The sequence below is a fragment of the Corvus cornix genome, chromosome 2 (genome assembly GCF_000738735.6).
Source record: "Corvus cornix cornix isolate S_Up_H32 chromosome 2, ASM73873v5, whole genome shotgun sequence".
Classification (NCBI taxonomy): domain Eukaryota; kingdom Metazoa; phylum Chordata; class Aves; order Passeriformes; family Corvidae; genus Corvus; species Corvus cornix.
Window position 1 is genome coordinate 47,078,640 of NC_046333.1, and position 27,562 is coordinate 47,106,201.

General features: G+C 37.9%; 1 protein-coding gene across 1 annotated transcript; it reads right to left on the reverse strand.

Moving 5' to 3' along the window:
* Positions 1 to 261: 261 nt before the first annotated feature.
* STK31 (serine/threonine kinase 31) lies at positions 262 to 26,724 on the reverse strand. The gene is given in 12 exon segments (XM_039569337.1): positions 262 to 2,161; positions 5,977 to 6,042; positions 8,838 to 10,915; positions 13,292 to 13,412; positions 13,414 to 13,469; positions 16,140 to 16,258; positions 21,853 to 22,004; positions 22,855 to 22,969; positions 23,800 to 23,803; positions 24,879 to 24,991; positions 24,994 to 25,045; positions 26,713 to 26,724. Coding segments are annotated over 10 exon segments (840 nt in total). The 3' UTR covers positions 262 to 2,161; positions 5,977 to 6,042; positions 8,838 to 10,819.
* Positions 26,725 to 27,562: the final 838 nt, after the last annotated feature.

Sequence of the window (27,562 nt, forward strand, 5' to 3'; positions counted from 1 at the left end):
TTCAGCCTCCCTTCCCTATCTTCCAAGTACCCATTTCTAGCCGGAAGAGACACAGCTGAAAGAGATGTCTCAAACTACACAGCAGGCAGTCCATTACCATCGATTAGTATTCAGCTTTGGCAGGAGAGCTGTGCAACTTGACCCTGAACCAACCTATTTTCTTAAGGCCTCTGGCAAATAAGAAATGAAAAGAAAGCCAGATCTACAAAATTACCATAGAAAATGTCAACGTAGAAACAAACAGAACTGGTGACACTAAAACTTTAATCAACATTTAATTCAAATAGAAAAGGCTCATACATAACAAAAGGTTTCGTAATACTTACAGCTGGTGAAGAACTTTTGAATAATCTGCAATTTATTTTTCTTTAATCAAGCATATATGAAGACTTCTGGTTCCAGAAAACCAAGAAGGTTAACATTTTGGGAATTTAAGTACACTTTCGTTTGCATGGACTCTGGAGCAGGAAAACCAGGCAAAAATTTATCCTAACATTTATTACGGAGCACGATACAAACAATCAGGTTAGTCTAACCTCTCTTTAGCATTTAACATTCATTGAAATTAGAGTTAGCATTTTGTTAATAGTGAAAGACTGCAATCAGTATTTGGAAAGCATTCCACAAAACTTCTAAAATATTTACATTCATTGACAAGGTATTATTCTTCTGTGATTTCTGTAATGAAAATATTTATCACATTAACCAAAAATTCTACATAAAAGTACTTTTAACAAATATTTTACTGTCATTGGTTACACACACATTACTGAAATCAAAAAATCAGCATCATTTAATGAAAAGAGGATGAACCATCTTACAAACTATTCCATATTGAAAAAACTAATTTTGGTTTAAGGATAGATATCCAAGTCTAATATCAAACGAGAGCCTGCCAAGGGTATCTTCTATCCATTGTGGACAGTATTACTGTACCTGAGGGCTCCCCAATTTCCCTGGTGCTGCTGCTTGCCTATTACATACTGCATTTTGACATTCTTCATCCAACAACAAGCAGCTTCAGTAATTGTTCTGCAAAACAGCAGTCTGCCAACAGCGCTGTCCAAGAGCAACACCCAGAGGCTAAATATACTGCTACAGCAGCACTGCACGCTCTGACCTGCTCCTTTCTGAGAAGAAAGGAAAACCTTCATAAAGATAAACAACCATTTCCTGTAAAGATAAAGAGCTGACAAAACTTTTCAATAGAAATATCAACAACAAAGTGGTGCAGGCACACAAACCCATTCATGAAAATCACAGCCTCATAGCTATCTCAAATATATACACAGACTGATGCAGAGCAAACAAAGAGTTGGTTTTGCAAAGGTGTGTGTAGAATATTTGGGTTGGCAGCAGCACAGCAAAGGAGCAACTAGAAGAATTACTGCTCTCTAGAAAGCCAATTGCATTTTTCAAAGGCAAAAAGACAGAAAAGAGGAAGGGTGCTCACCATTTCTTTTACAAGTTGTCAAAGCAGTGTATTGGGGTTTTTCCTTAAATCCTAATGGCAGTTGCTGTAAGAACAACTGGTCTATGCAATAAAAACAAACCTTCAGCAAAAAATAATGCCCTAGAGCATCTTTAAGAGGAATATGTTATCTGGAATCAGAGCATGAAGAGGGATAGAAAACTCAATAAGAAACCAACTCACTAAAGCTTCATCTTAATCTCTGGCATCTAACAAGTCTAGTCTCTGTAAATTTAAAGCCCACACACAAGTAAAAGTAAAAGGCTGACAAATCAAGAACACAATCAATAAAATCACACTTATAATCCCAAATACTTAATTAAAATAAAATTTACTTTAAAAAAAACCAAAATGAAGACTGTATAATCTCAAAAATGAATGCACCTACCAAACCTTTTATTCTTTGATATTTCAGATCAGGTCAATTATTTCAAAACAAGTCTCAAACACACATCTGATGGAAAATTTTTCATCTATTGAGTAGGGTTTACTCCATTTCCCTTGGTAAATCACTTCTTTTTTTCCATCTGTTTTCTCAGAATTTTGTTTTTCATGTGTCTCATACTCTTCACCTGGTTGCAGTGAAACTGGAATCACACCAACTGTGAGGAAGCAATCATTTCTCAGCACCTGCTCAGGCATCAGTCTGTTACAGCAGAACAAATTCAGAAGAGATTTAACTTTATCATCCTACAAACAGAGGAAGAAGGATTTCATCAGTAAGCAAAACAAACTCAATTACAAATAACAACCAAGCATTTGATGAACACATCTTGTAAGTGCTTAGGGCCCAAAGCCTTCACAAGATGTTGTGCCATAGCATTCCCAACGGACAGCAACACTTAACATCATAGTGCTCATTAACAACAAAATTCAAGCAAATGTTCAGCACCAGCTCTGTCATCCCAGTGGCAGCCAGAAGAGTATGAGGTTTTGAAATTTTGGAATATGAATTCATTGAACTACCATAAATTACAGAAATACTCAGTTTGGTCTTTCTACTAAGAATGAATGAAATAGGTGCCATTCACCTTCTATAACTTCATCTTTTAACATTTGTCATATTATTTTATCTCTCTAGAGGAGCACAGGGGGGGAAAAACCCAAAGTAACTCTAAACCAACAGCAGCAATTTTGCTATTAAACCATCTCTTAGGCTCTTTGGATTTATCAGAAGGGATTACATGCCTAAATACTTAGCACATTAATAGCACTAGACTCCATACACAAAACATAAATCCACAGCTCTACACACATGCATAAACATCAGCTGTTGAGGAGGAAGAGCACACACTGGATTTGGACAAAGGGACTACTAGAAAGACAATCTCAAATGCTGATCTAGAAATCTAGATTAACAAAACTCAACAGGAACAGAATCTTTCCATAAGAAGGCTTGCTTGTTCACAGTCTCCAAGCCAGGAACTCCTCTGACATGGGTCAATATTAACAGCAAAATACGAGACAACTGTACATCTCTCACCTAACCCTATTTCACACAGGCAGAAGGATATGATGTAAGGGATTGTACACAAGTAGTCAAAAACTTGAAGACAGAAACAAGCGATTTCCAACTCTCACTAGTTATCAGAGTGACTCCAGAGAATTAGTCACTCCCCAGGTAACCTGAAATCTGGGTTAAAAGATGAGATCTGAAAACTGTGGATCTTGCAGGCATAAAGGATTGTTCAATATTTATAAAACATTTTAAATAGTCAAAGGAAAATCTCTAGCAAAGAGGATCCAAACACATGCAAAGAAATACAAGAGTGAACCATGGCTACACACGTAAAGTGAAGAAAATCTGAGCATCTGAAGAGCTTGAAAAGCTTTGTATTGTGTATTTGCATTTCAAGATACTGTCAAATGTCTGTCAACAACACATATCCCCTTCTCACCCTAAGGAAACTGAAAATTGATTGTACAAGGAAAACGGCTGTAGGACAACATTTCATCGTGTTTACTCCATTTCATTGTGTTTGATCTTACTTGCTTTTTTTATTTTTTTTTAGTACACAAAACTGGATGCTGAAACACACTGAATATTGAATCTTGGTGTGGCTGAATGAGTGGCTGCAAGATCTTACTGCTAAACACTGCTCTTGCTACACAGTTACCTAACATTAATATCCCTGTTTTAAAGCCCTATGTTATTTTCCTGTGGCAAATTTGCATTTGCTGAAAACAACAGAAATTTTGCTAGTTACAAGTATACAATTCCTCTGGGCATGAGATTGCGATGGAAGGGAAATTACCAGTCTGCCAGGAGCCTGCAGATGGGCATGGAGATTAATTCTGAATAAGCTGATTATAGATAAAGCACTTTGAAGCAAAATAGATTTTCCCCAAGAACTGGGACAAAGATTAACAACCAGAGGTCTAAAAGATTCCCCAAGAAACAGCTGAAAGATATTTATTAGTATTAAAGTTCTTGGTAAAACTCTCATCTGTATTTCTGTGCGCTGCAGGCAGCACAGATTGCTTTCTGGTGGACTTTAGTGGTTGGGGCACGTGCATCACACACATCCAGAATGAATCCTTAAAAACTGCCAGCAGTGCTATATTGATTAGGATTGTATCACCTGACAAAGTCAAGATCAAGTACTTCTTTTCATCAGGTAGAAAAAGTCAAAGAAATTTGCTCTTATTAATAGCTGTAAAACGTATTAATCCCTGCTAAAAACAATAACAGCTAAATTCATTAATGGTTCTTGAGATAAGAGCAGCTCTTTGCACTTCAGAAGGTACCTGTGACAGAAGAATACAGAAGTATAATACCCTGAAACTGGCCATTAAAATTTGGATTTGCATACTTCAGATCTTATTTATAAAACATTATCACAGCAGAAATTTTATGGAAAGCAGAAGTGAACCAACTAGCTTTAATGTCCCAAGAAATCTTTTCTACGTCCTTGAAGTAAGTTTCATTTATGCATGAGAGAAAGTTTGAGGGGGTTAGTATCTAAGGATTGTTATGCATTATCCTGACTGCTGCTCTGGGCGGATGGTTCTGTCCAACTTCTGTGAAATAAGTTTAAAACCCCCTAGCTGGACTAATATTCAGTCATGATGTACTGAATCTTCTTTCCCATACTATTGCGTGTTTCATGAGATTCACTTAATTTTTAATAAAAAAACCAATCAACTATTATGAACTATGACATACTATTTAGAGGACAACCTCCCTGCTCAAATGCTGCATGTTTTATTCTTCTGTTTTCGGTGGTAGAGCCCCATTGGAAATAATTTTGTAGAAGGATTTGTTAGACAGTCCTGCAGTAATGCAGACTTTCACCACTGCAGAAAACAGTTGAAGTGAAGCTATTAAAAGACACTGTGGAGAAGTCATGTAATAAAACAAGATTACTTACAGTACTGTATCAGTGATATGCAGTGGTACAGTGCTGGGACACTGGAGCCACCACAGTGGTGTTGGCCTGGTACTGTATCATGACACTTTCTTAACCCAAACACAGTAGACAGAATACACTAAGCTCATAATGAACACAACTCTTGTAAGTTAGCTCTATGCTTAAACAGTCACCTCTGTAAAGCTGGCAAATCATTAATACACAAGTATAACTAGGAAAGAGGGATTTATTTTTTGGTCTTAACTCGTGACCAGAAGACTGAAAGATTATAGGAAATAGTTACACAAGAAAATGAACCCAAGGAAAGACAAGCACTCAGGTAAAGAATGCATAGATATGAGGCTCTAAAATGATGTGCTTATGATTAACATCCAAGAGAAAGATAAGTTAGTGAAGATTGACTTCAAAGCTGGAGAGCCAAGCTGTGAAGCATGAAGGTGCACAGATCTACTTCTTATTCTCCAAGAGTCACTGAAACCCTGGGCAAACATAAGCTTCAAAAAAGGGTCTGCAAACAGAGTTCAAGGAGACACCCGCTGCAGTTGTAAGGCAGGCGGAGAATAACAGTTGAGAGTAGAAAGAATGAAAACATCAACAACAATTTGTATCATGCAGGGTTCACTTATACTTGTAGATTTGTTTCAGAGGCATAGGAAAACTTGCTGCACAAAAAAAGAAACCCAAACCAAAGACTAAAGGGCACAGTACACTTTTTCAACTGCTTTTACGTGATTAAAATTGAATTTGGTGGGTTTATTAGTGCTCAGACACTGTGCAGTCATTGTGTTGTAAGACAGATGAAAAAAGTCAACTTCCTGACTTCAGAAAAAATAGATTTCTAATATAAATACATCTTTTGAGGCTGAATCTCAATGACTTACTCTCCAAGTCTATAACATGGTATCATTCAATTTGTAGTTGCTCCTTGTGAGATCTGAGTTAAATATTAAGAAAACTCTGGGGCTTTCTACCTTCTCAATTGTTTTATTTGTCCAGGCTATCTAGAATTATGCAACCAGGCAATTAGGAACATTTTCTCAGCCCAGCACTTAAAATGAATATTTCACTTTAAAATCCAGTCAACCACCTCTAAACAAGGACAATCTTATCATCCTCATCTGATAATTGACATACCATGACAATACCTGCCTCAGGTGTTCCATCTTCTTTTATGCCAAATTCCTGGGTTTGAATGCAAAGCTGCAAATGAAAAGATATATAATACATGACACTGGTGGGTTTTCCCATTTAGTTTAACAAAAACCAAACATCAGTCAAGGAGATTCACCAGGTTCCAAATGAAAACAGATTGATATGAAAAGATGGCAAGGAAAGATTGTTTTCTAATTTTACAATAGGGTAAAACATGCAAGGGGCTCAAGTTTCCCTTACACAGAAACAAGAGGGGAAAAATAATGAAGAAACTTCTAGAGGTCAAAAGAAATAGGCTTTTTAAAATATGACTGAAAAGTCCATGCCCAAGTTGTATGGTAAAGAAATGCTGAGGGGTAAGCACACTCTGACAAATGTGAACTTTGTACTCATAAACCAAGTAAAATCCCCCCAGTCTTCACTATTGCCTAGAAGCACGTTATGGGTACATCATTTTCAGACACTGCCTGCAGGTTAAGCTGAATTTGGCTCTGTTCTGAGAGATTACATAAACAGCAAAAGGAAACATGTTTAGTCAGTGCTGGGCTCTTGGAACACAGATCAGCAGAGATCTTGGAAAAAATCACTGTCTCCATTTTAGAAGTGCCACTGCTATTGAATGAGGGAGAGCACAATTTCAGGTTCCCAACATGAAACTGGCAACTGCTGAACACAATACTGAGAATTTTCCATCAAATGATCGATGCAGCACGAAGTCTGAGCTGAACATCAGTTACATGTGGAGCAATCTGAAATTCAACTGGCAAACTTGGATGAGGTTCCCGAATGCCTATCTCTCTGCATTCCAGATATTCTCTTCAAGAATCAGTCATTTGTAAAACTGTCTTTGTTTCTTTTGGGGTTTTTTTGGTTGGTTTTGGTGGGTTTTTTTACATTTTCTTTTGTCCTCAGTTGTATGTGAAAAACCCTCTAGCACAGAGCAAGATCTGAATAATGGTAGCAAAAGTGTTCTAACTAAATCCTACCATGTTAATAATTTATAAACATCCATGATATCAAGCTACACATTAGTTAATCTATTTCATCACTCATTCATCCAAATAGAAAAATTACTTAATTTTAAGCAACTGCTCTCTAAATGGGGAATAAAACACAATGAAGAGTGACTTCTATATGAATCAGCTTCATCCTCTCAGCACAGTGGTTACTGTAATGGACAGTGGTTACTCATCACCTTGCAGTCCACATCTCTGTTAGGAATTGTTCTTAAAATGCGACAGCATTTAAGGAGAGGAGGATTTACTGAAGTCATTCTTGTAGAGATGATGGAACTGCCAGGATTTCCCGAGAAGACCTGCCCACATAGCTGGAGCTCCAGCTGGTACTCCCTGAACCAGTTCAAATATATGAATTGCTCATGCAAAATCGCTGCATGGGAACATGAGCACTTACTGGGTAGCTTGTGGCTTTTCAAATTTGGGAGATTTCCTGAGTTGTGGAGGCAGCAATACAGTGCCAGAAGCCAGCAAGGAGGTGGAGGAGATGCTGCCCAACACACCACCTAATGCAGGAAAGTAGGCTGCTTTCTCCTCCCTAGCATACCATGCACTAAGAAACTATTAAATCTCATAAGGTGGCAAAGAATACAAATTTCAAAACTTCTCAAATTAAAAAAAAAAATATAAATACAAAAAGACTTTCAGCAATATTTTGAAGAACTTCAGTTCTGCCAGCTTGCCTATTTTTTCTTCTCCACCTTTCTGCTTTTTACCTACTAATTGTTGTTTCCCCCCTCCTGGTTTACAACATATTTTGGGACTGTCTAATGTCAAAATAAAAGACAAGGCCTGAGATTCTATCCCCTTCCATGATGGCAGCCAGCACCGACTCTGGCCAGACTGGAGGAGACTAGTTTGCATATTGGTAGGAGCCCTTGGTAACACATCAGTGGCCAGCTCCATCCTTTTGTGATCACAGAGGAAGTAGGAGCACTGAGCAGTACTGATACCCTTACAGAGAAGGCCCAGACCTGATCCAGGCTGTGAACCATGGGTGAAACTTCCCTGGTCTGTCACATGAGCTGCTCATTTCAGCACAGCCCATACCTGCAGGGAGGTGTAACGTCTTCCTCAGCTCTTGTACTTTTCACAATTATACCATCTGTACCTAGAATCACCTGTCAGAAAAATCAGCTGTCAACAAGTAGTACAATTCCCTATGACAGCTGGAATTGAATTTTATGTGAAGTAAAAGAGGAAGTTTTTTATGTCATTTCAAAATCATTGTAATCATCAGACCACATTAGGAATAGCAAAGTCTGTGTATAATTCTCATTCTGCTATTTTACCAAGCAACAGTAATCGACTATACCAGGATTTAAACCAACTTCCACATAACGGTTCTGGAGTTGAACATATTCTCAAATGCATATTTTACTCAGTCTCCTTTCTGGAAACCCAAGAGAATCTCTGAAAACCTAATCACTGAGAAAGGTGTTCCCTTTATTTAAGTGACAAGCCAAATGTTCTAGCCTTTTGCCTAACTTGTTTCCTAAGTCAGAGCTTTTTTAAATTTATTTTAATTAAGTGGTCACATACAAAAGTAACAGCAATGTCATTAATCTACCAGCAACACCAGGTTCCATAATTCATTCACTTTTTTCTCCCATAAGCAGGCATTTTCTTCATGTCACCTCATTATTCAAGAATCCTTTTCCCAATAGGTTTCCTTAGTACATCTCATTTTAAATCCCTCTTGGGAGCTTACTGCCCCTTTACAATGCTTAGAGGCAAAAGTGCAGGTTCCTTTTTTCCTTAAGCATCATCATCAGAATAATTAATGTGCAATCAAGCCAACAGCAGTGAAGATGAAGTAGTATTTACCTTCTTTAAACCTCTCTAAGGAATAGTGGGGAACCCTGAAAACTGGAACAGATGTTGACTTCTGTCAACAAGGAGAAGAGATACACATTATCAACAAAGTTAAAAGTAATGAGCACACCAGAAAGGGTTGGACAAAGCTGTTCAGGCAGTGAACAACACCTGTCACCAGAGGGAGTTAGTTAAAAGCACAGTGCCATGGCTGGAGACTGAAACAGAAAAGTCTGTGTACTTTTTTTTTCTTGATGGTTGGTTAGTGGAGTTATTTTGTTTTTTAAACCATTCAAGGTTGATCTCAGGGGCCTGTAAAACTTCCACATTGAAAGGCAAAAACTGAATTCAGAAAACACAAACTCTTCTACATAGTTACCGCTTACTTGGAATAGACAGAATTTAAGTTTCGTAACAAATCTGAAAAAAACAGACCAAAATACCAACATTATAACACTTTTATACTGTCTCAAAGTTGTTCTTTTCAAACAGCTTCCACCTTAACTGGGCCTTTAAGCTTTTCACAGTTTTCTTAATAGATAATAAGTAGTTAATAACATGTCTTCTATTCAGCCATTCCTCTGCCTGGTTTTTTGAACTAGGAGGAAAAGAAAAAAAATCAGAAATTGTTAAATCTTTCCATTTTAATATTTTACTCAATGCATTAAAGAAACACCCTGGAGCCTATTTGAATTCAGCTTTTCAGGGTCTTTCCCCACAGAACAGGAGTTTTATTGTGTTTCATTTTAATTACATTAACAATCTTCTGAAAAACCAACATTCTCCTTAAAGCTCAATCCCCTTAAGCTACATAGTGCTGATTTGCCACAAATCTAGAGATTCCAGCTTTCACTGCTTTATTTTTTTAAGAAAGTATCTTTGTATTTAAATGTATGAAATGAAGCATTGGCTAAGGCAATGTACCACTGGGATTCTGAAGCTTTAACCCAACCAACCTCTCATCACCACTAGACTCCTAGAATTTTCTTCTAGAAAGATAAAGGAACATTTATCAAAAAGAAATGTGTCAGAAAGGGTTGCCTGTACAGATCAGTGTGATAGAAATAAATAAGGCATAAGCTGACCTCAACACTGGCCAAGTATCTTTTCTGTATTATATACTTTGCTCACGGTGAACTTAATATATAAACTTTTATTTTAAGTACTCATAATTACTCCCTTCTATGCTTCATCATGCTCCTGGACTGAGTTAGAGAGAGAGAGAGTAAAGTTTGAGAGTCATTCTCCATTTATACACACCCATGTTTAAGATGTAAAACCTTTACTGAGAAATTCCATTATTAATGGAAAAATTAATTTATCTGATTTTTCTCTCTCTTCTTACAGAGATTCTAAGAGGGAAGTTAGCAAGTCTAAGAGTTCATCTAAGAGTTTCAACAGAATAAAACTGCCTGGCACTTCTATGCAGAAGTTCAATTTCATATTCCACATGCTACTAAAGAGGTCTTTTTAAGGCTAGCACTGTTAAATAGATATGGAATATTAAAGCACACAGCCATTGAGAGTCACTGGTTTTATCACCGAGAGCATTCACAAGCAGGCTAAACTACTGGGTTTTTGTTAGTATGACATCAAAGGACGGGTGCAACGTTTACGGAAGTGGCCATTCTCTGGCACAGCAGGGACTCTCATTGCAGAGACAATGAAAGTACCTCAGAGTCAGCAAAAGAGAATGGAGGAAAAGTTTACTGGAAAACGTAAAAAACTGAGAAAGGCTAACACCAGCACAGGAAAAGAATACCAGTAAGGTAAGAACACTTGTCCCATGCAAAATAAAAGGGATGAGAAACTGTAAATCTCTTCAAACTGGAAAAAGGGAATTTATGAATACACGTGGACCCAGAGAGACAATCCCATTATTCCAAACAGAATTTTCACCTGTATTTCAGCACATGCACCAAAACTTGGTAAAGCTCAAAGAAAGCTTCTCAGCACATAGAGAGGGAAGAACCAGTTTTCCCAATATTTCTTAGTTAAGCCCACTCAACCTTTTCAAGAATTTCATCCTCATCCCCACTGCAAACCTCTTCCTCGGAATCAGAAGATGCTTCTGGCATCAAGTTACCACACTTCAAAGAGCAGAAAGGCAAAAAAAAAAAAAAAAAAACAAACCCACCCAAGCAATCAGCCTTGCAATTGAAAATAAAAAGTTAGCAATCAGACAGCAAAAACAAGCAAGAAATGCAAAGAGTTTAACCTACTGGAAATATAATCAGGATTCATGTCAGATCTCACCTCACACTTAAGTAATGTAACAATTTCTAGAACTAACAGATTTGAGAATCACTAGGCAAAAATAAAGTTAAGCATTCCCTTGATTGGTTTTTATTTTCCTAACCTCATTTTGCTTTTTATCGAAAAATGAAACAGTAGAAGAATCAAAATCCTCCTCCTATTGATTTTCATGTCAAAAATCAACATGTGCTGCCCACGCAGTGGTACATAAGATTTCCATTCCTATATGGTACTGCCTGAGATGAAGACACATCCTGGGATCTATTTCACAGTTTATCAAGTGTGGCATGAGGTTAAAGATTTCACCAGGAAACCATAAGTATTTTCATAAAAGTCAGAAATAACTTCAAGTTATAGAATGTAGAAAGGGACAAAGAAAAATCAGTAAGATCAGCTTACAATTACACTGAATATTGTTTTTAGCAAAGTTTGTTGCTCATATCTGCAGAAGAAGAGATATTACACTGGCAACCAGAATTAAAATAGAAATATGGTCCTCTATTTAGCATGCAAGATACACAGTCATAAGACAAACCTGCAAACCCCACCTTGTTCATTTACCTATCAAACTTGTGTATTCCAGTAAATATTGTGAAAATTTTTGATTGTCTTAACCTTAAAGGAACTAAAAATAAAACTTGAGCAGTGAGTTCAGACACTGTTGCTCCCGAAAACCTGGAGATGCATGCTGGGAAGGATTCATACCGGCTCAGAAAATTTCCTTGACTGTCACTGACCCGTTTCCTGTTGTATAGCTTTTCATAGATGTTACAGTAGATGAATTTGAATTCAGGAAGAGGAGTATGTGTCCAAAATAAAGAGAAGGGAAACACTTCAAACAAGCATTTCCTCTACACAATTGCTCACCCCATGTTTTAAAGGAGGTAGAAGTTAAATTGCAACAGAAAAATTGCATAGCAAAAGTTGAAGTGACTAAGAAGGATAAATGAAAATTTCCACCTTGACCTACCAGCCGGTGCTCTACCAATCCATACCAAATTTCTGTACTTTTCCTGTACCTATGAAGCTTTTGCAGGAAAGTTCAGATTTGAAATAAGTAAACCAAAGTTGTCACTATGTTAACAAACTTCAGCCATGATTCTACATGCAGAATACCACTCTGAATCACAATCACAGAAACCCACCTGCATGTTTGTTTGTCCCCTCTAATAACTAACATGATTATAAACAGCTGTAAGTAATTATATTCATTAACATTATACTCCAGTCTAATATTATACAGCAAATGCTCTGGGTACAATGAAATGCAAGAGCAGAAAATTTATTCACTATGAGAGGGCACAACCCTTGTGATTAAGTACAACTCACAGGGGCAGGGAAGTCATGCTGACACAGAACATTTACGTGGAATAGTGACAAGAAGGAGATCGAGGAAACTGGGCCTGCAGGAATGGAGAAGCAGCAGCTGACAGTCTTTCCAGGAAGATTGAGTCCTAAACTGAGAAAGAACATGGATATTAAGCACAGAGATAGGAAAGTCTCAAAGTTACCTCCCTACTTTGTGCTTTCCTTACAAGCTGAACTCAATGAATGGTAATCCACTTGCACCATGCACCTCCTTTTAAGACAAATAACCTGCACCCAACTTCAATGCTCCAGACCTCCTACAACTCAGACTGAGACAGAGCATCAGAATGCTATTGCAGAATGGTGTGTGCTTTATTTGTATAAATTCTCCACACTCCGTGTTTCAATGAGGAAGAAAATCTATATACTTGTCTGCAGCCTGTACCTACATCACATCCAGTCAGATTGGCTGCTCTTTACAGTAGTCTTTCATCACCACCTTCAGCAACATTTTTGAACTAGAACCTTTTAAAATCTGAAATCTTTCTATCCAAAAGACGCTTGAAAGGACTAATTAAAGCATTTCAGTCACAAAACCAAGATGGAAGAGCACATCCAAAATAATACTTGCATAAAAGTACTGACATCTGTGTTTTCTTTTGACATCTTTTGTGTAAACTCCAGCTCATTGCACCAAGAATAAAGGAAAATTCACACTCTATTCCTCAATGCATTACCTTTCCCTCTGTATTGAGAAACTGAGATTTAGAGCCATTGTTCATAAGCACAATCTCCCTGCCACAGACAGTTTTCCCTACTAATGCCTATTCCTCACAAACTCGGATAGACAGTGTCATATTTCATCATTTTCACCAACAAGAAAGAAAGATTGTTCATCTTACCTGTAAGATGTCACTGAACCAGTCAGCAAGAATTTGCAGAGTTTCGCCCATATTATTTCTGACACAAATTAATTTCTTTGCTTTAATACCCTTCCACTCAAAGAACTGTTGAAATACCTCCTGAGTCATCTGCTTCAGAATCTTGACCATACATCACCTCCAGAGAAGCTGTCAGCTCCTGTGTGTCAAGTGAATCAAACAAAAACAAGTTTGCATACCTGATGAATTCTGTGACCACATATGACCTACTAAAATCAAGATTAATTTAACACAGAAAAAGTTAGCACTATCTGGTGGTGTAAAATTACTTTTACTACAAAAGTCTCTTTCTATATCCAGTGAAGTATATTTTACTTTATTTTACATTCCACTTTCCTGTGAGATCAAGTGCCAGTATGTCTACTAGAAAATGCAACAAAGAAAAAAGTCTCACGCAGAGATCATTGACTCTGATTTTTAAACTGAAAGCATGGAAGAAAAATACACCACAAAAAGCTTAACAGCTCATAAGAACTTATTAGTATTCTCATTACTTCTCCCCAGTGGACTTTAAAGTCATACTCATCAAGATAAAGAGACAAATGGGGTTCAGTTTCTAATGCTCCTCAGAGAGCTGCTCAAACTCAGAAAAAAAATCAAAAAATTAATTCAGAAACCAAAGTGAATTTTTACTGAGAAACATGGTGAGCAGCCAAGGAATGTTTCTGAATTCAAGCCTTTTGACCCTTAAAATGCAGAGGTAAGAACAACCAAGTAGAACACCAAGTAAAATGACTGACACCACCACCAGAGGCTGGACCAGCAGTGGCCTCCCCTTTCTGAGGGCTGCAGGTACTGTGGAGATGAGGAAGTGAGTTTAACCAGTTTTGTAGAACTATGCATGATGATGCCACAACCTGAACTGGCACTACAAACACACCACAGCAAAAGTTCAGATTGGGGTCAAAATAATAAGAATTTCCTCACATTATATTTACTAAATACAGTGACCAAAAAAAAAAAAAAAAAAGCCAACAGTATTTTATAAAAATTATAAACCTACTTTCATAACAATAGCTGCTACAATGAGCAGTATTCATTCCATACAATCAGCTGTTTAAACAGCAATTTCCAACTGAGCCAAGTGGCATGAGCTTTGTACAAATATGCTTCCCTATAAGTAAGTACCAGGAAGAGGTTTGTGCTGTATTTAGAGAGACTATTTAAATCAGTCAAGTTCACAACAGAATCTCCTTGCATTATTTTGAATAGCTGGGATTCAATACACCAGGAGACACATGGGTAGAAAATGGCAGGGCAAGGTAAAAGCCAGGTTCAAATGGAACACTCTGAAGGAGAGAGAAAAAAATCACCCCTTTTAACAGCAGCCAAAAGTGGGTAATAGAGCAGAGAAAAGTGATCAGTAACAGTTTCATATCCAATATCACACTCTCTTTACAAAAATAATAGCACTGGTCACACCAGAAGAGTATCTGCATGTATTCCATCAGGCTGTCCTCGAGGAAGGAATCCTGTAAGTTATGTCCTATTTCTTCCCGTTTATTTTTCATACTATAAACACAGTTCTCTAAAACACTAGCAATTTCACAAGCACGTGGATGCAGAAGCAGTTTCCAGCTCCTATCAGACAGGACCATCAACACCATTAAGCTAAAGCTCAAAATTCAATCAACACACCTACTAGCAGCATTTCAGTACCTCTTCAAATATTTTCAAAACACTTAAAATTTCACTGCTATACAATTAGCTAAAAGATGCTTAATGCCTACCACCTAGTGGATTCACACAGCATAACCTTCGAGCATGCACACAGAAAAAAAATACCCAAACCAACTATAAACCAGAAAAAAAACCTACAAACCACATGTCACAAGTTTTTTCTCCATCTGAAGGAGCAGGGTGCTCACAGAGCACCAGCAATAAAGAGCCACGGAATGCTACCTACCCAGTATCTTTTCCAATTTGATACCAATCTGTATATCAGACCATTAAAAAAAAAATGTGTATCAAACATTTTTTTAATGGCATTGAAAAATAATTCTGTTGGCAATTGAATAACTCCATGAAAATTTGAATGCTTCAATTCATTACTGATGCTCCAACCTTACACAAACTTATGTGCAGACCGTAATCTTGGTGATCATTCATAAGAATGCAATCTCATATACGTGCGGATTAATAAGTCTCTGGAATTTGTACAGACAAAGTGCCCAACTACTGACCAAACATCACCTTCTGCACATACACTTGCCCAGTCAAAATTAAGGGAAATAATATTGCTGAGGTAAAAAAGAAGAAAATTAATTATTTCTAAAAGCAAAGGCCAGTAAAATTGTTATTGGCAAAGTCCTCTGCAAAAGTTCTTACTGCTGCTATGGAGCCTGTTTCCCCATCTATATCCTTACCTTCTGTTTTGGGTTGGCTGGGAGGGAAAGAGGCTCTTGGTAGGGAAGAGATCATCCAACCAACCAACACACTACCACAATTTACAGGATAACTGCATTGACCTTTTAATTGTGGGTTCTCTCATTAACACTCGACTTCTAAATATTCTGCGCTTTGTGAAGTCTTGTTAGTCACCAAACACAGTACCATAAAAGAAAAGCTGTTGCTCAAATCCAGGATCTAGATAATAATCTGCCTCTGGAAACAAAACCTATAGGAGACCAGGATCAAAAGTTCTATTAAGAACCACAGCTGTCAGCTGTAGAGCTTCACTTGGAAGTGTAACCTAAAGCTTCATCTGCTGCTGCCAGGTCTCCAACCATAAAATGTTTCCCATTGAAGAAACACCCTCAACAGGCTCTCAGTGTTTCAAAATCAATACTGATTAGAGCAGCCTCCTCACCTGTAACACTCTTGAGTGCTCAGAGAAGGGCAGTTGATCCACCTCCGAAATTAATTCTGTCGCTACTGAGTACAAGTTCTGCTGCACCTCATCTCACTTGATAATCAATTCATCTCTTTCTTCTTAAACAGAAGGAAAAGCAAGTCAGCAACTCTCACCCAAAGAACGTAGAAACTGATACCAAAAAAGCATTAATCCTTGTGAAGTATGCATAACACAATACATTCCTGACAAGAAATTAGTGAAAAAGCAAATTTTTTTAACCTCTACTCCTATGACATGACTGCCTTGCTTCACAGAGTAAAAACATGACTACATGATCAGACAGCTAAAGGAAGAGTTTCTGCATGACTGCTGATAACAATGGGAGTCTTAACTGCCACTGAAAATATAAAATGTCCTAGTTGTGCTCCAGTTTTTGATTATATTACAGAATTTAGAATTTGGATTATCCACACTTCCATACATTTGAAATAACATCCACAAAGCCAGACTGCAAAGGATTTCTTGCTGGAAAAGAATTCTCTAGAATAAAAAAAGTCTTGCCTTCTAGCAGGAAAAGTAGGTAGCCTGTGAACTCCCTACTGATTATCTGCAGAAAGATCATTAAACTAAAGATCATTTTCTAGAAACAAAACAAAAAGCTTCATTGAATGACTGTCAGGATTAGTTAGAAGAACCCCATATTCCTATCAGACAAGGTACCTATCAGACTCAGCAAAAACAAATCTTTTGAAATGGATCAAGTTAAGAATCCACACTCAGAAACAGCAACATTCTTTCCACTGTGACTTAACCCAACATGCCCACAGCAATATGAAAATATATATGAACATGGAAGACCAAGCTACAGTTTTACAGACTTGCTGTAAAGATTTGCTGCCATCTCCAAAAATAAAAAGGTAAGTAAAATGGTTAAAGTACCTCTAACACACTGTCCTGGCATGTGTTCTCTTCCCTACCACACACACACATATACCCCTCAAAATCTTGGAAAGTCTGGCGTGGAGGGCAATTAGTGAGGAAACAGGACACAACAGAAGAGTTAACATGGCATTAATACCAGTTTCACATGGAGCCAAAGAACAATCAAATTAACATCTCCTACTAACAAGCAATATGTAATATAAATGTTTCTGCAGATACATTTGAAATAAATATATAAAAACACAGGTTAAAAGTGTTTTTAAATTTAGTTTATCTAGTGAAATCTTTAAAATGGACTTCATCAGGAATTTTTAAATATCAATGAAAGATTGACTAGAAACCTTTTACCTGTAACAAACAAAGGGCAGAATAAGATGCAGTGGTTGGAAATTGAAAGATGGACAAACTCCAACTAAAAATAAATCCCCAAGTTGTAGCACAGATTGCTTTAAGTACTTAGATTAGCAATTGAACAGTTGCTGTGATTCAGCCAGACATTAATGGGCTGGATTACAAAAACCAGTGGATTAAGTTCTACAATAGGAGGTGAACAGAATTTATTGCTTCAACGCTTAAAAATATGAAACAACAACAGAAAAGATTTAATAAACACTCCTGCATTTTTGGGAATCTCTGGTGACCAAAAGCACACACTTTTGTTACAGACTTCCGGCGGTTTTTCCTGTGTAAGACAAGAGCTACTTTGAAAAAAATTTACTGTAGCTCACTGCATTAAAAATAATAAAGACCCCATCTCATGAAGAATACTTTCCAAGACAAGATTTCTGCAGGATATTTCAAAAATTAGAGCAATAGAAACTTAATGTAGCAGAAGATTCAACCAGGCAACCAAAATCCAGTTAATACCAATTCAAGCACTAGAGAAAATTTAACAGTCTACACATGACTAAATGAAAATCCAGGAGCTCAACAGATGGCTTGGGAGCCACTGGACAAATCTCCTTCCAGCCTGTGTACATGAGACAGTTCATGGCTCAGATAATGCCCATTAACTGCACAGAGCATTAAGTACACAGGCGGCATTTTAACAGTATGCTTTATGAAGATGCAAGCTCTTCACGCTTGCAAACAGTAGAATTAAATTCCTTTAAAACAGGCTAGAGGCTTCTCAAACTGCAAAATTTAGTTTATTAAAGAAAAACCCACAACAACAACAAAAACCACCATGCAAACAACCCCACACAAACAACCACCAGAGTCAGTCATACCACCTTCCAAGCTAGCTTACCACCATGTTTCTGATAACTATAGCAATGCTTATGAAAGTCCACAAGAGCAGGTTTTGTCTCCCTTTAGTGCAAGGTACTATTTTGCAGTATACGGAATGCTAAAGCTAGGTCTGGCATCAACTTGCATCCTTAAATGGTTCAAATTATCCCACCCTCCCCCACTTTCTAATTCTGATGAGCAACTGAAGAGTTCCCCTTTTTTAAACATTAGCATGAATATTTTTTTAATTCTTCCCACAAAAAAAAAAAAAGCTGAATATGTACACTACAGTCTCCAGTAAGTTTCAAAACTGAAATCACAAATTAGCAGACACATCCACATAAAACAAGCTATAGTGTCTGAAAAGTCAGTATGTATATTACACCCTATTACTATGAGTATCTACTTGACCTGCAATCAAGGGAACTTCTAATTACCCCTGCTTTTTCATCTGTGAAGCTGCCGTCCTCTCAGCAACATTTCATGGGAGAGCTGGTAAAGTGGTCAGCACCATTACATTTCTCTTTGGACACTGAATTTACATCAAATTCTATCCGTTTTGAAATTATTTTTAAGCATTTCCACTCCAGAAGAACGATCTTTGTTATTTTCGTACACACCATGTCCCAGTGATATCCCAGTCCACTGATTATCTCCTTATGTTTCCAAGACACACGTTATATAAATACTTTATTAAGAACAAATGTTCCAGTCACTCATCTTTATTTTTGGGACAGTATCCAGGAGAGGCACAGTTAAACCAACATAAACCAACTAAGAAAGCACAGGCAACGACAACTGAAATAATGCCATTTGCACTCAAACTTTATTGGATTTACTCACACCTGTGATAGTTGTTTGGAATGCACCAGGTTTCCCCAAGGCAAGATGCTCAGTTCCAAGAGCTTCAAAACAAGTGAGGCTTGTGACAGTGAGAGAGGGCACCAGCACTTTGGGGATCTTGAAGGAAGAGTACATTGCTTAGGCAACTGAATAGAAGATTTAACTCAGTAAAGCCAATTTTGACAGTTAGGTTGACAGATTAGGCAGAATTAAACAGTCTGCTTCAGTTTAATAGCCAGCTATCTCATCCATCTGTTTGGGTTCACTGGGCTTCCTGTACAATGAATTTGCATGAACTTCATTTTAAGTGAGCTGGAAACAAAATCAGTGACATCATCACACTTGGTTGCACTATCAAAAGTATTTGCTCACCTACCTACAGTCAGTATCGTTTAAGTGGGTATGACAGGCAAAATACTAAACATACCTTTTTACTGTGTGCATCTTGGACATTTATTCTGTTTGTAAATACCATAGCCAAGATTCTGTGGGATGGTACAACACAGAAAATAGATCCTTAAAAATTACTCTCAGCAAAATAAAAAGTTGAATCACTACACTGTGCGTTAAAACAGGACAACTTTTGTGGCTCCACAGCTGTAGCACGATGCCAGAAAGACTTGTGTTCTGTATCCTTCACTTACCAAACATTTCAAAATACTTAGAACAAATCCCACAGGAGTTTTAAAATGGCCTGCTTCCAGCTGCTACTTAGTCATCTTGAAAACTGCATTAATTCTGCAGGGAGCTCTACACTTCCACACTCATTACCACTTGCATACCCTTTGCGGCACTCAGGCACTCTGGGGGACACCTGACATTCAGCAGAACTCCTGTCTTCTTCATTGTTCCTCATTTAGAATATTTGTGAGATTGCTATGATAACTTCCCCACTTCAGATAGCAGGATTTCTTTTTTTTTACAATGGCATGTTCTTGAAAAAGTCAGAGGATTTCATGTCACCATTCATTTGCACCTTAGCTTAGGCAACCAGGAATAATGTCAGAATGGGTGAGGAGATGGGGTGAGGGCTGTGGTGTTCCTGAATAAAAATAGTTTTCAAACCACACGAGGCCACACACTGTCAACACAAAACAAGAGGACTACACAAATACATGTGGAGCTACGAGAAGCATCAAAGTGCTGTAAGCTCCTTTCAGCAGCATTTCAAGTATTTTGGCGGTGTAAGACACAATGCGTCATGCAGACATGACTTCAGTGTTAGCACAATTGAAACAGGTGTCAGTGTCCAGACTGACTAATACTTCAACAATTTAGTACATCACTCAAGGAGTCTTCAAGAATAAAAGCCCTTTACATGATGTTTATCATGGAATGCTACTTGTTGGGATTGAGAACACAAAAAAAAAAAGGAAAAAAAAAAGCAAACCCAAAAGCACAACCCCAAAACACCTCACACACACCGTCACCAGAACGGCACCAAAGAAACTATCTCCTCTATCAAATGAATGACCTTGAGACTCCCCAGTCACACCACTGAATCTGCATCTGTTCTAACTCTGATCTGCATTAACAATTTTCTTTCCCTTTATCTCCAACCCAACTGAGTCAAAGCCAAACTGGGCAATGGGGTGAGAACAAGTGCCAAGACAGCTTTGCTTTACTTGTGGACTGTTTAACATGGCTTATGGACCCCACTGAGCTCAATCGCCCTTGTGATCTCCAGAAAACTGCAACTGCTACTATTTCATGTGGCATCAGTAAAGTTGTTTAAAGTCAATCCCTAAACAGCCCTGTCTCACAACCTAGCTATTCTTCTACGCACTACTCCCCCACACAGGATGCAACACTAAAAATGCACCTGCTTGTTAACACTTACCTTAATGTTACCAAGTTTAAACAATGAAATTGGGGCTTAGCAAAAAAAATAATTTCTTTTTTCCAATAGCAATCAAATGTATGTCATGCTCTAGATGTTTTCCCTTCACAAGCAACAAAACCAGAATTTACTTGGGTTCTCCTCGTAGCTCATTATTTTCTAGTCCGCTTCACAAGCTGTTAAATTCAGTATAAAACAGCAAAGCTTCTTAAGCAAACACATTTAAAGTGGGTTAGGTTATAGCTGAAAATAGCCACAACGTATTCGCTGTCATTCTCCCAAATGCACAACTACCATCCCTTCCCTGCCTTTCCACGGCCCCTGCCACAGACGGGGGAACCACTCCGCTCCCGACAGCAGCCCAGCCCCATCCTTACCACACTGCTATGCAGCACACGCCGGCAGCTTTCTTCAGGTCTGTGCCCCCAGAGAAGTTGCACTAGATGGCAGCTTCCCCCTGTACAAATCCACCTTCCCATCCCACCGCATTCCCAGCCCGCTCCCCCCGCGCTTCCCCATAGGAGGGGAGCACACACGAAGTGGTGGCATTATGCTTTTGAGGACAGGCACTGAAGCTGCGCAGCTGAAGCGGTTTCTAACTGTTGCAGAACAGAAACCTTTTAGTTACCTTGTTCTGATTTCCTTATATTTCTTTACAAAAGAAAGGGCGTCAAGAAGTCTAGGTTTAACACACACAAAAAATAAAACTGCACAAATACATCTGTTGTGGCAAAGGTAGCAAAGCTTTTGATGTTATCTAGCAAAGGACAGATGTTTTCATGCTGTGCGGATGCTGTCTGGTTACACTTATAAAACCAAAATAATGTCAATAGCCGTTAAATTCTGGTTTCTAAAAAAAACAATAATTCCAACATACCACATTTCTGCATAATTAAATCCTCTTTTGAGTTAATGTCTAAGTCTTGTGCAATTTTTCCAAGGAACACAGAACAGTGAGACAAATTTTTGTAACCACTTTTATGGCTTGTGAGAACTGCTCCCCAAAACAATTGTTCTTATTTGTGGTGCCTAAGTTGTAAGGAGGAAACAACATTTTGCCGTGATTTTTTTTTCCACAACTCAAGCAGTTTAAAAATTAACTCTATTCAGGCCCCTTGAACTTACAGATTTTCAGATAACACCTGTCATGTTAATAATTTAGTTTCTTTCAAAAGGTAGCAGCAGCAATTTGTCTCATGCAGCTGTTAAATCATTTGTTTTTCTTTTTCTTTTTTTTTTAAAGCAATGAGGAAGCACCAAAAATACATTCATTATGCCTCAGTATTGACCAGGTTGTACATGGCAATTCCCTCCTGCCCCTAATTACCCTTTTGCCCTATTTCCTCTCTTGGTAATTTCTTTAACTCATCTTTCACACACACATATTCCAGTATACACTTTCCCTCTTAAAGGAGCTGATGGTCACTTCTATTTCAAGTCTCTTCCCACTGCACTTTTGTCTCTTCTTTTAAAACTAGCAAAGTGATTTGGGCTACCCAAAGAGATACACCTCTCACAGCAATACAAACACCCAAGGAACTCTGACTACCCAGTTACTTCTAGCAAGTAGATGCATTTACTAATTAGCATCTTCCTTGGAGATAGAGTTGAAAGCTCTTCTAGTAAAGGGGCAGAAGGGAACCGAAGTCATCTGATAAGCACTGAGAGGCAGATAATGCAAATTCCAAAACGAGCTGACAAAAAAATCAGGTTTCAGCCATGCTTTTGGGAAATACTCCCCTCTCCATACATGCAACACTGTATTTTTCTTAGAAAACTAAGAAAATTAAACTTCTGGGAAACAAAAAAGCAGGCATGGCTTCAAGAGATAAGCAAGGCAATGATTAATAGTCCAATTTTAGAAAAAAAACCCCATACCTAGATTTTATCGATGCTTTCACCCTAACAGCCAAAATTCTCGTTTTTATTTTAATATAAGTATGTAGGGTTTGTTCAAAGCTTTCAGCAGTTTTCTTAGATGCTTCCTTCTCTATGAATTATTTATCATTTTTGGAGCAGCATTTCAACAAAGTCAGGGAAAGATACATCAAGAGTCACAACAGCCAACCAGCCCTACTAACACACAGACCACAGTCTAGACTTTTGAAAACTAGAGATAAACACACACAGAGCTCGCCCTCCTCAAAACATTAACAAAATGCCTACAAAGACATACAAACCAATGAGAATAATTTTATTTTCTTTAATAGTTTTGTAAAGGTTAATGGTTAATTTCCTTCCTCTCATTTCAGCACTGCATTTCTCCAACTACTCCCCATTTGCTAGCAAGTCTCCAGAAAACATGGAATTTTTTCTTCCCCGGCTGAAAATTCCCACCCATTAGTTCAGGGATATCAAGTCCAGGGCCTCATTAAACTCCTCACTCCCATCACTGCCACATGTCAAAGTGGTGCAGCAAAACTCTCACTCTATGTACAGCCAGCCTGACGTTCCTACAAGGAATATTCTTACGACAAAATAAGGAATATTCTTGACCCAAGAAAAAGCCCAAACACCACATCAGGCTATATCCCTCAAGGGGCAACCTAAATTTAAAAACTCTTGCTCTCATTCCACAGAGATGTTTTTATAAAGTCCCCTTTAGGTATTGAAACAGTCTTTAAATGTTGTTAGCCTTTCAGGCTCACTTATATGATATTAGAACAAACAACAAAACCAAGAATGCCAACAGAAAAACAAATACACAAAACAAAAAAAAGTAGAAGGATTTAAATAATTTTGTATTTTCAGATGTGCATCCAAAGTCTTATGATGGCACTTTAAGTACCACTCAAAGCTGCCACCACCATCACAAATCACCCTTCTCAAATAAATCATTGCCTACCGTAGTGTTTTTAGCAGTGAGCAAATATTTTCTCACTTAAGAGAGTATCCACAACCTTTTCATTCAAAGTAATTTAATTGCATTCAAAACAAAATAGCAATTAAAATTTGTAGAAAACAGTCTTTTCAAAACATCATCAGACTGTGTGTAAGATTTCCTTCTATCCTAATATTTTTTCTTAGCTGCAAACATTTGTTCTGTGGCAATTTAGTTTGCACAGAAGTGCACAAACATTGTATCTTCAGTGGATGAAGGATCCATGCAATGACAGTCTGGTTTATGTAGAAACATAGATGTTCTAGGAAAAGTTAAGCAGATAGCCAAGCTGGTTATGACTAGTTTTAGTCTGCAAGAAAAAGAAACAGTTGAGTGCAAGTTCAGGTTTGGGGGATGCCAAAGGGATTTACACAGAGGCAGATTTTCCTTTCATATCTGTTGTTTGTACAACATATTTCTGAATTCATGCAAACATAACATCTTTTCACACAATCTCTTCATATTCCTGCTGTTTATCACACTTTAAATCATTCACAGCCTTTTTAGCCATATCACTAACTATTAGTAAGTACTGTGCTTCTCAGATAATGCCAGGAAAGAAACAAAAGCATCCATTTTATTAGGCAGAATCTAAGGAAATACTCTAAAATACACAGCATTCTGTGATGCTTAAGAATTCTTAGCCAAACACACAGAAATCTGTTTTTCCCCCTATGTAGGGAAAAAGAAAAAGCCAGGCAAAGATTACATCCTTACACAAAAGCACATTTTTAATCACAAAGTGATTCCATGGTAAAACTGAACACCTACATCCAAACCAGAAGCTGCGTCAAGTGTGGTGGCAGGCCAGTACATACACCAAGTGGACTGCAAAATATGTGCTAACACACTGTGACTGCATCTCCTGGACCAGGGCAAGACAAGTGTTCACTCAACCAGCTTAATCCTTCTGTGTTCCAAACAGCAATCCACAGCTGAACTGCAGTATGATGAGACACAACACAGAGGTATCAGAAACACTCGCAGTGAGGAGTGTCCACTTTGCATTTCCCCATACCTGAAGTTTACATTTCAGCTCTTGAACCTTCAGTTCTAGCTCCTTCTCCCTCTGCAAAAGATTTACACTCTCCCTTCTGAGAACTTGTTTCTCTTCAGACAACTTCTGATCTGGTGTTTGTGTGCCAACCTGGTCTCTGGCACTGAGGTAGAAGCTAGCATCTTTTCCTTTTAAAAACTAAATCAAGAATAATTAATTTTAAAAATACGTAATTTACAGAAAACCCTTTGTGTTTTCCCAGTCACTAACTCAGAAGTCTTTTTCATCCACAAACTGTCTAACAATACACTTATATCTTAAAATACACACTTATAATACAAGATCTGGAAAAGTCAAGGTCCTTTGTAGCTCAAATCTCCCATCTAGTAAATAAGCCAAAGCACGTTAGGGTTAGTGTGTGGGATCTCTACCCTAAAAGTTGTTTCTGTAACAAAAAAGAGTGATGTGAAGCAATCTGAGTACTGTGACAATACTATAAACTACCAAAACTCCACTACACCCCACATGGACTCCATCCTCACCTGTATGGCTTTGGTTACATCCCAGCTTGTTTCCTTCTCAGGCATGCCAGCCCAAAAATGTCTGTGATGTGCAAAACATACAGAAATGGAACAGAAAGTCTGCTGGCTGCTGCCTGCTCAGGCTAGTCAGGGCAGCTTTGTACATAAAAGTATCTCAACACAGTGCATCAAAAATAACCCCAAAAGCCCTCTTCCTTTTTTAAAATCAGATTCACAGCACAACTGTAACTCAAAAAACAGAGTATCATAATAATTCAGTATGAGGCATTTTACTATAAATTTAGACTACTTTGAAGAGCACCTAGTTTCATATTAGTATTTGTTAATAGCACAGACTTGCCTAAATGATCTAACTTTAAACCAGAATTGGAAACTGTGCTGGTATGTGGAAGGGTGTGCCCGCAGGTGATTCATTAAAATTTTCAAGAAGCTCAAATTATGGAACATTAGCAAATTTTAAACAAGTGTTTTTGGAGAACACCATACTCCTTACACCATCTCAACTTTATGAATGCCAAGTACCGTTTTTCCCACCCACAAGCATTTTCCTCAGCAGCCTGTTGCCATGGCAATCCTAGCAACTGCAGGACAAGTCTCTTTAAAAAGATTTCTGACAACAGCTGTATCTGCCAACTTAGCAGCACCTCTTGTCAATGTAATTACAAGTTGCAGAGAAACCGTTATCCCCTAAAGCTTGCTTCAAACTGCGATAGCTGGCTTTATTTCATATAAGCACACATTGTTACATTCCCACCCAACTAAATCACCATAATATGTCTGTCCTGGTAGGCAAGTATGCTTTTACAATCCATATTTGTGTCCAGTGAGTTTTTAATAGAGATAAATAAAGAGGGGAGAGATACAAAAAGCCGCAAGGACAAGTCTGTGGAAATTACACAGATGCTAAAATAAGCATCACTGCATTGCCTATCACTGCAAAGTCTGACTAGAGGCCTAATGTCCTACAATCTTGACTTTCAACTAAGCTTCTGTGACCAAGGGAGGACTTCTTTTCCTCAGAAGGGGAAGAAGCAGAAGTACTTTGTTTTCTGGGCACCAAAAGAACTTGGGTCAGCCAGAAATAGACCTGAGGCAAATCATACTCTAAAAATCACTTTCCCAGCACAACCTGAACCATTTTTGACAAAACCATTTAATTTCTAGAGTATGTTCATGGCAACAGATCAGACAGTCCTTCCCAGCCTGCTCTGCTTTCAGTTAAACAGACAACTCCTCGAGGGAACACTGCGCTGGTATTTGCAAACATCTGCTACATGTCGTGTGATCTAAATGCTTTAAAACTTGTTACTCACCTGGTCACACATGTTTAAGTTCAGATCAGCTGGTATCTGCAGCGCCCAGAGCCTGTACTTCTCATCAACACTCGGACATCACAAGTTTGGTGGAATTTTAAATATGTTTAGTCTATTCAGAATTTAAGATTTTCCACAGTTGCCTGATACTGCTTAGTAAGATAATACACAAATCAGCAGAGATTATGCAAACCTCTTACAGAAATGTGCACTGACAACTACTAGAATATAAGCATGCTGCAGAGATCAGAATCTTCCATACTAAGGCCAGATACCCTTCAGAGGAAGGAACTGAGAGAATCTCTTACACTGGCATTTGTCTAAAAGCTTAGTGACAAAACTTTAAGTAACAGAACAGATCTCTGCTGGCAATTTTTTTCTCTAAAGGCTACAATTAAGAAGCAGTGTAGAAGACTTTCTTCATGACCTGCAGTGTAGTCTAATGTTTCCATGCCAAACAGCCTGCCTAGACAGTAACATTTTAAGTAGGAACTACTAGCCCTCTGCATCAGTCTCCTAATGCCGATTAGCAGCTCTTTTAGGTCATTTCCATCAGTGCTAACATGTCACACAAAGCCTACCATTTTCATCAGTCAGAAGTTTTGAAATTAAATTACATTGCTTACCAACATTAACTACCACTCGTGAATCTCTTCATCAAGGGATACAAACAGCACTTTGCAAATATGTCATGTTTTTCAGTCTTCTCATTAGAATTTTTTTAAATTACAGGTCACTTGAATTTGTGTCCCACATGTATATTCACTGTTTTTAAATACATTCACGTAGCAGGTTTCAAAAAGAGAAAGATTCATTTATTACTATCATTTTGTATGTAGAACTGAAATAC